This window comes from Schistocerca gregaria, chromosome 3, assembly GCF_023897955.1.
Source record: "Schistocerca gregaria isolate iqSchGreg1 chromosome 3, iqSchGreg1.2, whole genome shotgun sequence".
Taxonomy (NCBI): Eukaryota; Metazoa; Arthropoda; class Insecta; order Orthoptera; family Acrididae; genus Schistocerca; species Schistocerca gregaria.
The window spans coordinates 341,560,347-341,576,801 of NC_064922.1; the positions used below are offsets into that span (position 1 = coordinate 341,560,347).

A 16,455-nucleotide genomic window follows, 5' to 3' on the forward strand; every position below is an offset into this window, starting at 1 on the left:
AGGCTGAAAAATGATGGTTTCAATGTGAGGTCCTATAAAGTTACCACGAGCCCACTGCACTCAAATGAGGAACTGCAGAGTATCTATAAACTGCATGTTGCCTTGTTTTTGCTTAGATTAACATAACAGCACTACTGAGATACTGAGAAACTCTCTGTAAAGGAAAGCCTGTCTTTTTGACCAGCCATATCAAAAAAGGGGATACACCTTTCTGGGTCAGACAAACTAAATGTAAACTTAATCAGCTATTATAGAGAACATAATGAGGTTCCAGAATTATTCACCATTGGCAATATTAATGTTTATGGTAAAGACAGTTTAATTTAAATAAAACAGAAAGAAACTTCCACATGGGAAAAATATATTAAAAACAAAGATTCCAAGACTTACCAAGCGGGAAAGAGCCCCTTCCTTCCTTCCTGACGAAGCAACTGCCAGTTGCGAAAGCTCGTAATTCTGTGTGTGTGTTTGTGTGTTTTGTTCATGTGCCTGTCTGCCGGCGCTTTCCCGCTTGGTAAGTCTTGGAATCTTTGTTTTTAATAGACAGTTTAATTTGATATTGGTAATAGTAAAATCCAATGTTGCACATGAAATACATATGAAAAAGAAAAACTGAATGACAATGCGGCTTTGTTTTTCTGTCAACAACTCTGACAAATGTAGTAAACAATATACTTATGGTGGTTCTCAATAACATTACAAATACAGAACAATGAACAAAAGCAGACAGTGGGCATACAGTCTACATTACTTTAAAGTAACTGTTCAAGTAATGAATAACTTACTACTATTCTCTTTAAATCATATTAGCTTTCAAAAAGACATTTAGCTTTGAAAGATGAGAACTTAAAATTTTCACTAGTGTGTTTCTTTAACATACAATCCTGTGTCTAGTCCGCGATTTGTTCACCTCCCCATCTTTCTCAGACATATTTAAGTTCTCTACTGCCACACAAGTGTGATCCATAAACATAATCTATAAAAATTACTTTAAGAATAAGACAAGGTATACACTAACTGTATCAGCCACCAAATAATCATACACGTGTTGATGAATAACTAAAATCTGTTTTCAAAAATGAGGTATATACTGAATATGTAATTTCTTTTAAGTCCGTTAAAAAGCTTGATCACTTATTTTCAATATGCAGTTAAACAACAGGTGATGGAAAGTGTGCAACTTACCTCTGATCTGGCTGCTGGATGTTCTGGAATGCAAATTCTGACTGAGAATTGGCAAATTCTCGTCTGCGGTCAATGGCAGGTATGTTTTCATGAATGCGTGTCAGTGTAGTCACAAAGGGTGTCTTGCCTGTTCCAGGTCTGTTTGCAGCAGGAACACTTCTCACTTGAGAATTTGCACTCTCAATGGGCACCACAGGACTGTACGGTAACTTTGCACTGAGAGAGTTATGTTGTGACCTATTTACACTCCTGTCCTCACACGGTTCAGATGACGCTCTTTCAAATGGCAGTCTGTGCTCTGCCACACTACGGTTACTGCTGTCCTCACTACCACATGCCGAAGACTGCCGCTCAGCATCCACATCAGATTTAACACGACGGAGACTCTGATGCAAGGGTCTCACATGATTAACTCTTGCACCAACGGTTCTCACTGGGGATTCCTGTCTTTCATCACTAGGTGGAGCAATTTGTGACGGTAGTGACGAAGCAGAATTAGTTGGTGGCCACACTGGACGTTGAAATTTCTGTGGTCTGGCATAGAATTCCCTAGCAATAATTGCCCTGCTTTGGGAATTCTGGGCTGCAGTCTGTGGATGATTTTGGTAACACTGATTTTGCTGCTGCTGTTGGTACTGAAGTTGCTGCTGTTGATGAATTTGTTGCTGGTGATGGAGGTGGTGTTGCTGCTGATGATTATGATGGAGCAGCTGCTGCTGCTGCTGTTGCTGTTGCTGCTGCTGCTGATGATGATGCTGTTGCTGATTTCTGACAACATTTTCAAGGACACTCCATGAAATAGGTTGATTAGGCCGCCTCAAAAATTCTTCTTTCTGCTCAAAGCTCTTCCGTATCCTGTCAATGATAATTGAATCATCACTGCTGCGTCCCCCTGTAAGCGTAGATGTAGATCCGTACAGGCTGTCTTTACTGTCCGAAGGTGTAAGATAGTCTGTACTTGGAAGAGAGCTAGATGACTCTCTGCGACTGCCTCCTCCTCCCCCTCCCCCTCCCCCTCCGCCATCTCCACCGTCCAGGCTTCGCCGGCAACCAGGCAGCTGAAGATAGCTATCCTGACTACCGAAATGCTGACTTTCTGGAACTTGTGAGGAAGGATTCTCTGGTCCTACCCTGCTGTTTGTTGCCCTGTGGAAATAAAGTATTCATTAAAGTTACAGCAAGGGCCAAGCAATTCAAAATGGGTGAATTAATTACGAGAATATTTTATAAGGAAGATCAATCATCCTGGAAACTGATACACAAAGTGACAAAGAAAAGATAATGAACAACAAAAAGGTACAAGAAACTGATATGTCAATAACCTGAGAAAAAGAGATCTTAATGATATTCTGTAACACTCAGACAACATAGATGTAAAGGCACTGACAGGCGCAATGTACACACAAAACCTTGAAGATGAACTGACAAAGGTAAGCTTTGAAAGTGACTTTAAATTACTATTCAGGACAGGATCAATAGGAGGAAAGGTGGTCTATGAAGTTATTGAAGTGAACCCTCATGTTAGAACAGCTCTCATGAAAAGACACAAACTATAACTCAGATTTTGTGCAGTTTCAGTGAAAGCCAACTTAGTAGTGAGGTGGTGTGTGAAATGCCAAGACTTTAGTCATCTGGCAAAATATTGTGGTCAACATGCAGCAATTTATGGACACTATGGGGAAGGAAGTCACAGTAGTGAAAGACAGTAGTAAAATTAGCAGTGTGTTCATGTCGCATAAATACAGAGACCGAAAGTGCCTGGAGAACAAAAGAGCAACAAAGCACCAACAAAAGAGTCAGGAAAAAAGTTTTTGGTGGCTCTGAACAGTGTGGTACAACAGGGAAGCAAGCTTACAGGTGTAAGCAGCAATGATGTATGATACAAGTGAGCAGAATTTGGTGACGAACTGGGCAACTGCATGTAGAATGTGACAGCACACAAACCTGAGGAAGATACTACGCTGCCTACAGATGAACAAGATGATTTGTCAATGCAGGATATTATAAATCTATGACAAAAACAGGATGAGATTCAGAGCCACTTCATACTGGAAACAAAAACCTATTAACAACATAGAACACCGAACAGATCAGCAACAGATTTATGAAAGTATAGGGAATGTATCATCTCTGCAGGCTGGAAGAGCCAATGACTTGCTACACCTGGTAAAGAATATGCACTCAAAAGGAGAGTATCTTACTTTTCCTGAACCTGGTATCATAGATAGGATTCATCTTAAAGTGAAAAATTTGTCAACAGAAATGGAACACCGATGACTCTACTGAAACAGGTTTCTGCCAGCAGGAATTAATTATATACCTTCAATATGTTGTACAAGCAGTCTATCATCAAGGATGGTCATGTAGCATGGGATTGCATTCATTCCCAATTAACATAAATATACTACAGCTTAATACCATGAGATGTGCCAGTGTACTACATGAGAATAGAAAAGTGGCAGAAGAGTTCAAGTCAGTACACTGTTCTTGGAAACAGGAAAGGTTTAAAATATGCCAAAAACTGTCCAGACAGTCATCCAAGGGCAACGTCCTATGGCAGCAATAATACTATTTAACAAGGCCACTGCAGTGATAAAAATTTGACAGTATTGTACAGAACATGTAACCTGTGTGGAAACGTTAAACAGAAAGGAGAGTTACATCCTTATTTCCATGTACTTTCAATTTAGTGATGATATGGATGAGTATCAGCTATGGGTAAAGGATATTGGTCACCTAGAGAAAAATAAGCCTCTTGCATCTACATCACTGACGCAAAAGCGAAGTCAGTGTTATGTGTAGCCACCTAACTATTGATTGTGGAAGGAAACCAGAAGAAACCATCATAGAACTGAACCTGAAGGAACTGAACACACCTCACACTCTGCCGGAGCATTGTCACAGACAGATGTCAATCTGACAAATACAACAGAGGCATGCCATGTGAAAGATTGAGCATGAAATGACATCGCATCATCATAATATCACACACTACATCACCACTAAAAGGGAAATCCAAACACCACCAAAAATGTGCTTGCAAGGCCCAAATACAACGTCAAGGAGGCTAATTGTGAAGAACTAAGAAGTGTATTTCAGTGTCTCGGAAGTCTATTGCTCACCAATTATGTAGATTTTAAAGTGCAAGAAGTGACATGAGCTATACACAGAGAAATGAGGTGTCAAACCTACCAGGAAAGATGCTTCTATGGGAGTACCTTGCATCTGGACCAAGGCACTGCATAAAATTGAGATGAGAAACAAGAAGAGCTAGAAACCCATGCCACAGCAGTGAGACTAAAACGAAAGAATCCACAGGCTGCATACATACAGGCATGTTAAACAACGTTTTAAGCAATAGTCATGGGAAATAAAAATGGAACAATGGGTAAAAAAAAAAATTCTACAAGAAAACATGTTCACCAATATAATTGCATAGGCTTCTGCGACCAGAGTCAGATGACATAAAAGTTTTCTGGGTATCGTATCATGTCATAATTTAAAATACTACTGCTGCTGCCGGAGAAAAACCACGTTTTACCCACAGTTGCAGGGGCCTCCTTCTGGGTCTACTTGTCAAGAACAAGGCCGCTGCAACCATGGCTGAAATGTTGGTTTTTCTCCAGCAGCAGTAGTTTTATACATTATGACGTGGTACCATACCCAGAAAACTTTTATGTCGATGTTCACCAATAGTCTAGTTCACGCTCAGAAGAAATGATAGGACGGTAAGAAAACTGGTAACAGTCCACTGCCCTGCTAACTGAAACAGTGAATCCTAACAATAAAGGAGATGAGACAGAAGACCGGCACAGGTTAAGAACAATTATGGGAATGAACATTGCAATTTTGAATATCATACAGATGAGGCAAGCAGAAAAGGTACAATGGTGGGCAAAATTATAATGATTGAAAATAAGCTATTTTGACTCTCACAAAAACAATCTGAGCATACCACCAATTTATTGTAGCATCAGTTGTATATGGTACAAGGGTTTGGAGACACAGATTTCAGCTTGGAAGCCATCTTTGTTAGTCAGAAGAGTTCAAAGAGGAGTACTATTAAGATTAACAGGTGGCTACTTTACAAAACCAAATTATGCACTGTTAGTAATTCTAGTAATATGCCCACTGGACATGGAAATCAGGAAAAAGGGGACCCTATAATGGTTCAAGAAGGGCACTCAAATGAATGTACAGAGGATACTTGGAAACAGGGACCAATATGAAAAAATAAATACAAGTTCAAATATTTAACAGTGGAAAAATGAGTGGGCACTTCAGGTGAAAACAGGAGAACATATGAATTTCTCCCTAACATCTGATAGAGACTAAAAATAAAATTTCTTCACCTGTCAAGTGGGCTGGTACATTAACTGACCAGCCATGGGCCATAAGCTACACACCTGTACAAAAACAAAAGGCAAACCAATAACTCTTGCCCCTACAACACTGTGGACACTCCGGATAACATGTTGAAAAACTTCGTATTCTACAATTAAGCAGTGGGTAATGGTTGTCAGGCATTAAGGATGCTGGGTCCCAAAACAGCACTGAGGAATGGGTCAATCTCATGGATGTTGGATAACACTGCACACACAGTATCCAGGACGCAAAGGGCAACTTCATGAAGCATTCAACCGCATGTCAACATGCTATCGGCTTGGCTAGATGATATACTCTACAGATGAAAAGGCAACTGAGGTTAGCAACCAGTGAATGTACTAGGGTTGACTGAAAAGTAATGCCTCCACCTTCATAACTCTTCAACAGTTGGTAGCATTGATGCGCGGCAGGTGCTGGCTTGTTCTGTAGCCTCTTCTCTACAGCTCCAGTTGCTGGGACGCCCCATCATCGAACGGTTGTGTTTTTACAGTGTAAAGTGTGGAACACTGCGCAGACGGTCGGTCAATGTGATTCAAGCAATGTGTGGTCATTGAAATCTTGACAGCAGAAGGTGTCACCCCAAACGAGATTCATCAGAGAATGAAAGCAGTTTATGACGATTGTGTTGATGTGAGTACCGTACATCATTGGGTGAGTAAGTTTAAAGATGCTGAGGTGGTAATATCTGACCTGCGTGACAAACAAAAAGTTGGACGTCCTGTCAAGCAGCCACCGAATTTCACAAGCAAAGTGTTGACAGACTGATTCAGGACAATAGTATCACTCAGAGAGAAATTACAAGCACAATCAGCATTTTACAAGAACATGTGGGTCACACTACTGCTATGCTTGGCTATCAGAAGATCTGTGCACAATGGTGGTGGTGGTGGTGGTGGTGGTGGTGGTGGTTGTTAGTGTTTAATGTCCCGTCGACAACGAGGTCATTAGAGACGGGGCGCAAGCTCGGGTTAGGGAAGGATTGGGAAGGAAATCGGCCGAGCCCTTTCAAAAGGAACCATCCCGGCATTTGCCTGAAACGATTTAGGGAAATCACGGAAAACCTAAATCATGATGGCCGGAGACGGGATTGAACCGTCGTCCTCCCGAATGCGAGTCCAGTGTGCTAACCACTGTGCCACCTCGCTCGGTATGCACCATGGGTACCCCAGATGCCGACTCCTAAAATGAAAGTGCGCAGACTTGAAATTTGCCAGGAACTCCTCTTCCAGCTGTTCCCGATAATGAAAGACAATCTGTGGGGACATCATTATGCTTCTGATGAAGATGTTGAGAGAACTGTGACACCGTGGTTGCAGAAACAGAGTGTAGACTTCTTCCATGACGGCTTCAGAAAACTTTTTCATCGTTGGCAGAAATGTATCCAATTGGCTGGTGATTATGTGAAAAACTGAATACTGATAATTGAAGATCACTTTCTACGGATTATTTCTGCATTTAATTTATTAAAATATTCCCATCCAAACCCAATAAACAAAGATGGAGGCATTACTTTTCATTCAACCCTCGTAGCAGTTTTTCAAGACCTTCTATCACATTGGTGCAAGTGATTATGAAAGTGTGGATTCTCAGATGTTTCACTGAATTCTGGAATCACTTGTTACAGTGACATGCTGCTCTATGCCAAAGGAAACCATCAGAAAGATTGTTAATGCAGGTAGTATGAGAGTGGATTCAGTAGTGGAAACAAGCATCTACAGTTTAGTTGCCCCCTAATAACCAGGATCTTTAGTAGCAATGTGTTTACAGTAGTTTTGTAGTGGTACAAAGTAGTAATAGTATTAGGTTTAGTGATGTTCTCAGTAATAGCATTTTTAATTTTTTTCGTTCTGTTTGTACTTACCAGCAATAAGTAATCAATATATACATTTTTATTTACTCACAAAAATAAGGGTTTTATGGCCTTTGTTACCTTTCCAGATAATAGTCTGTAATTGTGAAGGATAAACAAATAATAGAAAAGTAAATTTTATTTATTATTCATGGGGAAAGTTCAAGTACAGAAGAAAGGCAGAATTCCTCATTGCTCGTTGACTACTTGAATTGTTTTGCCAGGGAAACTTATGTATTGGTTTCGCAAGTAACAATTTGTCCATAAACTTTTGCTATAAGAGTGACTCATTGAATGACTGGTGGGAAGAGGTAGTTAACTGATCAAGCAGCAGAACGTTAACCAATTACGTTAATTTACCACATCATAATGGAAAACTAGAGGATAAAAACAAAGTTCATTTATGAATGGATGAAAATTCAAATTTCTTAAGAAAGGTAAGCGAGTGTTATTTCATGGTAGGTGTGTATTGCATGTAATGTGCTAGAGGAGGAAACAGTACTTACAGTTTAACACAATATAAACAGGGCATTAACGAAACAGAGGTTAAACTGGACAAGAATGGAGAAATTACAAGTTATTCTCTTTTTTCATGGACAAATAAAGTCATTCACTTCAAGTGTTTTAAGGAAGCCATTGACAAACCTACCAGAATTTGAGAATATGGGTAACTTCCATGAATTGTAGCTCCATTTGAAAATAACATGCCATAATACAGTCTAAAAGAAATTAGTGTATGAATGATGAACTTTACAACATTACAAAATCAAATGTAATTGAAAAAATTGTACCCAGTAACAGACAGCTGTAAAATACTTGTGATCATTTTATTATAAGTTACTTTTATGATATTATGTCCTGTGTACACACCTGTATCCACCCCAGTTGTCTGCACTAGTGCGACGCTCTGATCGGAAAGGGCTATGGTCACGGTCACAGCCCTCACTGGAACGTCGACTACGGAAGTCGGGATCCTGTTGCAATGGGCGGTACGGTGGAGGGGAGGCATACTGCCGCAGCGGTGGAGCCGCCTGCTGCAGCATGCCACGGCCAGGTGAGTGCAGCCGTGATGGCCGCCGGTTTGTCTCGGGGTTGTGCGCCGTCTCACCGAAGTACTGCCAATATATATTTATCAAAAGCTAAACTACATTAGGAAGTTAAACTGGAATTATATTTAGTTTAATGGAGATATTAATTTTAATGATCACAGTACAAATTCTGTAAAAACACTTTCAGTTACTCATTCGGAGGGAAAATCCGCTAGACAATATTTTTTTAAGTTTTCTGTTGAGAGTTGGAGTGAATGGCATTACTTGGAACATAATACACCAAATACCACTTAAATGATTTTACTAAGGCGTCAAGTCAAAACAGAAAGCACATTTCAGACACACAGCACAAACATTAGAACATTGGAAACTACAGCTTCCAGAATCAGTGAAATTGTTACATGTGCATGTGAAACCACCATCTAATTGTCATATTTATATTAATCACAGGATGTGTTTATGGAAGATGCAGCTGTTTTCACTAAATAATTATGATGCAATGCTGCATTCTGTGACTCAAACGGAGAAAAAATTTACTCCATTCAGAAAATCAGTAGTTCAGAACAATTCTGCATTACATGCATTGTGGACGTCATTCACAAACCAAACAAACACAGGTTGTTGCAGATTTTATAATCTAAGATCACAATCAGTGTTCATTATGTAATGTACCACTGTAACAAAAAACTACACTCCTGGAAATGGAAAAAAGAACACATTGACACCGGTGTGTCAGACCCACCATACTTGCTCCGGACACTGCAAGAGGGCTGTACAAGCAATGATCACACGCACGGCACAGCGGACACACCAGGAACCGCGGTGTTGGCCGTCGAATGGCGCTAGCTGCGCAGCATTTGTGCACCGCCGCCGTCAGTGTCAGCCAGTTTGCCGTGGCATACGGAGCTCCATCGCAGTCTTTAACACTGGTAGCATGCCGCGACAGCGTGGACGTGAACCGTATGTGCAGTTGACGGACTTTGAGCGAGGGCCTGTAGTGGGCATGCGGGAGGCAGGGTGGACGTACCGCCGAATTGCTCAACACGTGGGGCGTGAGGTCTCCACAGTACATCGATGTTGTCGCCAGTGGTCGGCGGAAGGTGCACGTGCCCGTCGACCTGGGACCGGACCGCAGCGACGCACGGATGCACGCCAAGACCGTAGGATCCTACGCAGTGCCGTAGGGGACCGCACCGCCACTTCCCAGCAAATTAGGGACACTGTTGCTCCTGGGGTATCGTCGAGGACCATTCGCAACCGTCTCCATGAAGCTGGGCTACGGTCCCGCACACTGTTAGGCCATCTTCCGCTCACACCCCAACATCGTGCAGCCCGCCTGCAGTGGTGTCGCGACAGGCGTGAATGGTGGGACGAATGGAGATGTGTCGTCTTCAGCGATGAGAGTCGCTTCTGCCTTGGTGCCAATGATGGTCGTATGCGTGTTTGGCGCCGTGCAGGTGAGCGCCACAATCAGGACTGCATACGACCGAGGCACACAGGGCCAACACTCGGCATCATGGTGTGGGGAGCGATCTCTTACACTGGCCGTACACCTCTGGTGATCGTCGAGGGGACACTGAATAGTGCACGGTACATCCAAACCGTCATCGAACACATCGTTCTACTATTCCTAGACCGGCAAGGGAACTTGCTGTTCCAACAGGACAATGCACGTCCGCATGTATCCCGTGCCACCCAACGTGCTCTAGAAGGTGTAAGTCAACTACCCTGGCCAGCAAGATCTCCGGATCTGTCCCCCATTGAGCATGTTTGGGACTGGATGAAGCGTCGTCTCACGCGGTCTGCACATCCAGCACGAACGCTGGTCCAACTGAGGCGCCAGGTGGAAATGGCACGGCAAGTCGTTCCACAGGACTACATCCAGCATCTCTACGACCGTCTCCATGGGAGAATAGCAGCCTGCATTGCTGCGAAAGGTGGATATACACTGTACTAGTGCCGACATTGTGCATGCTCTGTTGCCTGTGTCTATGTGCCTGTGGTTCTGTCAGTGCGATCATGCGATGTATCTGACCCCAGGAATGTGTCAATAAAGTTTCCCCTTCCTGGGACAATGAATTCACGGTGTTCTTATTTCAATTTCCAGGGGTGTATGTTTACAGTTTTTTAGGTTCTGTCACAGGATTTGGTTTGTTTTTGTAAATGCTGGCAAGCTACAAATACTTGTAACAAAAAGAGTAAAAGGCAATTAAGGATTTTCAGTGGTTTGACTGAAAGACAGATTCATAAGACTACTAATGCCTGTGTATTTTTTAATTTACTGTTTTTATGTGTGAACTGCAAGTGAGCATAATAAATTGCTTGAATGAAAAAATGATTCCAATCATCCAGTGGGCATCTGATAACAGAATCGCTGCCAGTACAAAGGACAGAATTATCTTGTATTTACGCACTTTGGACACTGCACATTATAAAGCTGCTGTTCTCACAGATCATCCAAACCCAGATTTGTGTATATAACCCTAGAGAGCAACAGCACTACTAAGTTGTCAGAATAAGTGATGACCGCATTGTTCAGTTAATGGCTGCAGCATATAGTGTCCTCTGAAGTATGATTATACAAGAGATGGCTATCAGTAAGAATAAATGTCTATAATCAATAACAGCCTACGTATAAGAAAGTTAAATTCAATTTCCTGATCCACACACAATCCTGATTTAGGACAACAGAGAAAGAAGAGACCCACAATACAGTGAATAACAAGTGTATAATGGCAGGGATGTTACGACATGTCACGCTAGGAGGCAGGTGATGCAGCGCCTTTTAGCAAGTTGTAAAAATGTACTTCTTTAATGCATTTAGCGGGATGCAGAACACAAAGAGAATAAATTTGCCTGCCCTCTCCCCCCCCCCCCTCCCCCCCCACCTCCCCAGACATGGAGATGGAGGGGGGATTCCTGTAAGGACAATGAGGCTGTAAACTGATGACGGTGAAGCATATTTGGAGGTAATTGGAATCTTCAAAGACAGCGGTCAGGTTTATGCTTGTTCTGTTCTGTCCGACAGCCAATGAGTGTTCAGTAGTGTGCTGAGTGCCCTGCTGTGAGTTTCATAGCCAATGTGAGCATTCAACATAATTGTAGCGATGTATTTAGTGAATTTTTATTCCATTTGTTGCAATCTGTCATCGCCGAATGTTGTGGTAAATGACAAATTCTACACAAGCAACTGAGAGACATAATTTGTAGGTAACCCGCTTTCTTCAAATGCAAAGATGTGTATGCGCAACATGCAACTGTCACTTGGAATCAACGACTATGTGAGTCGTGCCTGTGCCTACACCTCTGCAAATGGCAATCACTCATGAATCTGATGGTAGAGTAACATGGCAATCAGGGTGGAGATGAGTTGGGACACGATCTTGTCGAGATTGGTGTCAGGAGTGTGGGATCAAAGGATGAGTTACAAGAGTGATTCCCATGTACGCAAATCAAATAAAAATCTTTTCTTAAGATCAGGCAGATGGGGGAGGGGGGAGGCAAGGGGGGTGTCGAGGAATAGCACAGGTTGTGAAGCAGTCACTGATATCAAGCACACTGGCCAATGACTATTCATAGGGGTGGACAACTAATACCGGTCACATACATATAAAAGTCTGCACATAAGTAGTGTATAAAATGATTAGTTTCAGTGTAAAACCTACACCCACACTTTCTTCTCTGCTGTCTGATTTTTCCTCCGTTTTATGCCCCTCCCTCCCCAACAACCTACTCGTGTGTGTGTGTGTGTGTGTGTGTGTGTGTGTGAGAGAGAGAGAGTAGGGGGGGTGGGGGAGGTCGGAGATGTCATTCAATAATTGAAGAAAAAAGATATAGTACAGTGCATTCATTTTCAACCACTTTAGTCACAAACCAGCTGCAGTAGGTCGTTTTCCTTAGGCACGACAAGCAGGTGCAGGAAGTTTCCACTGTGTTGTATAGTCTGCACCACCTGCGCGTAGCTACAGCCTGTCACTGCCAGACCATTCACACTGATGATGCGATCCCCTGCAAGTCAAAAATAGCCAAATTAAGACATAACAAAACCCTACACACCCTTATAAGAATTAGGGAACATTACAGTTTTTTAAGAAGATATTTTTGAAAACTCTTAACTGGCACAATACTGCAAATACCATTTTCAATCACAGAATAAACTATCCTCAGATATAAAAATTATATTAATTATGGGCAACAGATCCAAACATGACAATTTGTATCTAGATGAAAGTTATACATTACTGCATCAAAATTAGAGTACACAGGAAAGTAAATGGCTTATACATAAATAATATGTTAAAAGGGAAAATTCAGTATAGAACATGATGCAAATTCCACTATGCTGTGCAGTTTTAGCTGTTCCTCAAAGTCAATGACACTAATTAAACTGTGGCAGTGCTCCTAAAATCCTCCTTTGTAAAGGAAGATATGGAAATGTAATTCAGTACTTCAACTTTTGCTTTGATATCCTCAATTTCGGTTTTTGATTCAACAACTGAATTTTGTGCCACTGATAGTCCTTCCATATATGCAGAATTTATTTGGGTTTCGAAAGAGATCTTTTGATAAGGCTCTTCCATATTACCCATTGAAAGTTTCACGCACTGCCCATTTGATAACCAAATGCATTTCACTTAGCATCTCTGTATATATAGCCCTATACTTTCTCTTATGTCTACAGCGCAGTGGTTGTGGCTTCTTTGCAAAGATGGTATATGTATTCCTTTCATCATGAACGGTTCGATTAGCTACATATCTATCCAGTGCTTGGTCAAATATTCTACAAAACTTCCTAAAGGTTCTGAAGTCTTCCTTTAGATATTACACTATGGCCTCAATCTGCATTATTGAATGTTTAAACAATGGGAAGTTGAGGATGGAATAATGACAGTATTATGAAAAGGATAAATCCTATTCACAATATAGCGGAGGGGTTGAATTGCAGACAGGCACAACAAAGAGACTGCTAAACAAGTAAGCTTTCGAACTTCCTGGCAGATTAAAACTGTGTGCCAGACCGAGACTCGAACTCGGGACCTTTGCCTTTCGCAAGGACAGCTTATGTAAAGGTTGGAAGGTAGGAGACGAGGTACTGGCAGAAGTAAAGCTGTGAAGACGGGGCGTGAGTCGTGCTTGGATAGCTCAGCTGGTAGAGCACTTGCCTGCGAAAGGCAAAGGTCCCGAGTTCGAGTCTCGGTCCGGCACACAGTTTTAATCTGCCAGTAAGTTTCATATCAGTGCACACTCAGCTGTAGAGTGAAAATTTCACTCAAGTAAGCTTTCGACCACAAGACCTTACTCTGAGTTGGACAACATATGAGGTATGGACAAAAAATGCTGGTACTTTGTCCACAAAATGTTTTCTATGTTTCGCGTTACTTATTTTGCTTGTCTCCTTTGAAACACTCTTCTCGACAATTGATCATCGTTTCCACTTCCAGAAGCAGTCGTAGTACGTACACTGCTTCCTCAATTGCATGAAGTGCTATCTGGGAATTTTCTTTTATCTTGTCTATTGTTGCAAATCATCGTCCTTTCAATGAGTGTTTCCAACTTTAGAAATAAAAAGAAAGTCTGCAGGGGCCAGGCCTGGACAGTATGGAGGATGAGGCAGCACACTGATTCACTATTTGTGCAACAGTCATATACTAACAGGGATGAATGTGCGGGTGCGTTACCATTATCTACATCTACATTTATACTCCGCAAGCCATCCAACAGTGTGTGGCGGAGGGCACTTTACGTGCCACTGTCATTACCTCCCCTTTCTTTTCCAGTCACTTATGGTTTGCGGGAAGAACAACTGTCTGAAAGCCTCCGTGCGTGCTCGAATCTCTCTCATTTTACATTCGTGATCTCCTCTGGAGGTATAAGTATGGGGAAGCAATATATTCGATACCTCATCCAGAAACGCACCCTCTCGAAACCTGGCGAGCAAGCTACACTGCGATGCAGAGCGCTTCTCTTGCAGAGTCTGCCACTTGAGTTTGCTAAACATCTCCTTAACGCTATCACGGTTACCAAATACCCCTGTGACGAAACGCACTGCTCTTCTTTGGATCTTCTCTATCTCCTCCGTCAACCCGATCTGGTACGAATCCCACACTGATGAGCAATACTCAAGTATAGGTCGAACCAGTGTTTTGTAAGCCACCTCCTTTGTTGATGGACTACATTTTCTAAGGACTCTCCCAATGAATCTCAACCTGGTACCTGCCTTACCAACAATTAATTTTATATGATCATCCTACTTCAAATCGTTTCGCACGCATACTCCCAGATATTTAACAGAAGTAACTGCTACACGTGTTTGTTCCGCTATCATATAATCATACAATAAAGGATCCTTCTTTCTATGTATTTGCAATACATTACATTTGTCTATGTTAAGGGTCAGTTGCCACTCCCTGCACCAAGTGCCTATCCGCTGCAGATCTTCCTGCATTTCGCTACAATTTTCTAATGCTGCAACTTCTCTGTATATTACAGCGTCATCTGCGAAAAGCCGCATGGAACTTCCAACACTATCTACTAGGTCATTTATATATACTGTGAAAAGCAATGGTCCCATAACACTCCCCCGTGGCACGCCAGAGGTTACTTTAACGTCTGTAGACATCTCTCCATTGATAACAACATGCTGTGTTCTGTTTGCTAAAAAACTCTTCAATCCAGCTACACAGCTGGTCTGATATTCCATAGGCTCTTACTTTGTATGCAAGAGCCATCAACTGTTTCGCCACATTTCAAGCCGTTTCCATCTCTCATTTTCTCGCAGGTGTCGCAACATATCCCAATAGTAATATTGATTAGCAGTTTGTTCCTGTGGCATGAATTCATGATGAACTAATCCTTGAAAATCAAAGACATCTATCAGCACAGCTTTGACCTGGTGAGCCTTTTTGGGCCCCAAGAACCTTTCCTGGCCCATTATGCAGATTTAACCTTTGTCTTATCATCACAACTGTAGACTCGTGTTGTTATGATTCTCTTAAGGAACATCCCATTCTCATCAGTGTGACGCAAAAGCTCTTCACAGATTGCAAGACAAAGGTCTTTCTGATCTTGACTCATGAGCTGTGTGACAAACTTGGCAGTAACACAATGGATTCCAAGATATGGATTCAAAGATATTGTGTCATGATTTCATGACATAATCCAACTCAAGTGTTACATTCTCCTGCAATCTCTTGGACAGTCAGTCTTCAACTGGCATGCACAGTTTTGTTGATGTTCCTGACATGAGAGTCACTAGAAGATGTGAAACAGTGTCCTCGATGATGGTTATTTTTTATTTCCGTTCGGCTATTTTTAAACTACGTGAACCAATTGTGACACCAAGTACGGCTTCAGCATTCATCACTGTTGGCTTTCTGCATCATTTGGTGTATCTCTGTAAAGGTATTCTTAAGTTTCACACAAAATTTAATGCAGACACATTGCTCCTCTAAACCTGCCATATAGAAATTTGAAAACCATGCGACAGAATATGGTACTCAATACAGCACTGAATAATAACTAACAGACATATGTTTGATTATAGAAAGAAACTTCCACATGGGAAAAATATATTAAAAACAAAGATTCCAAGACTTACCAAGCGGGAAAGCGCCGGCAGACAGGCACAATGAACAGCTTGTGTCTGTGTGTGTGTGGATGGATATGCGTGCGTGCGTGTGTGTGTGTGTGTGTGTGTGTGTGTGTGTGTGTGTGTGTGTGTGTGCGCGCGCGAGTGTACACCTGTCCTTTTTTTCCCCCTAAGGGAAGTCTTTCCGCTCCCAGGATTGGAATGACTCCTTACCCTCTCCCTTAAAACCCACATCCTTTCGTCTTTCCATCTCCTTCCTGAAGAAGCAACCATCGGTGTCTGTCTGCAACTCAGCATCTCCACTATATGGTGAGTAGCAATCTCTCTTTTTCATAATATTACTAGAGAAACTGGTATAGGTATGCATATTCAAATACAGAGATAATGTAATCAGGCAG

At 41.9% G+C, this 16,455-nt stretch overlaps 1 protein-coding gene across 4 annotated transcripts in view; it reads right to left on the reverse strand.

Annotated features, from left to right (window-relative positions):
- LOC126356040 (uncharacterized) overlaps positions 1-16,455 on the reverse strand; it is a 979,035-nt gene that overhangs the window by 118,110 nt on the left and 844,470 nt on the right. For all 4 annotated transcript variants that reach the window (XM_050006716.1, XM_050006720.1, XM_050006718.1 and 1 more), the window contains 3 exons: positions 12,344-12,477; positions 8,291-8,535; positions 1,186-2,331 (listed from right to left, as the gene is read on the reverse strand). In XM_050006716.1, the coding sequence (XP_049862673.1) occupies positions 1,186-2,331; positions 8,291-8,535; positions 12,344-12,477 (1,525 nt within the window). The remainder of the gene's footprint in view (positions 1-1,185; positions 2,332-8,290; positions 8,536-12,343; positions 12,478-16,455) is intronic.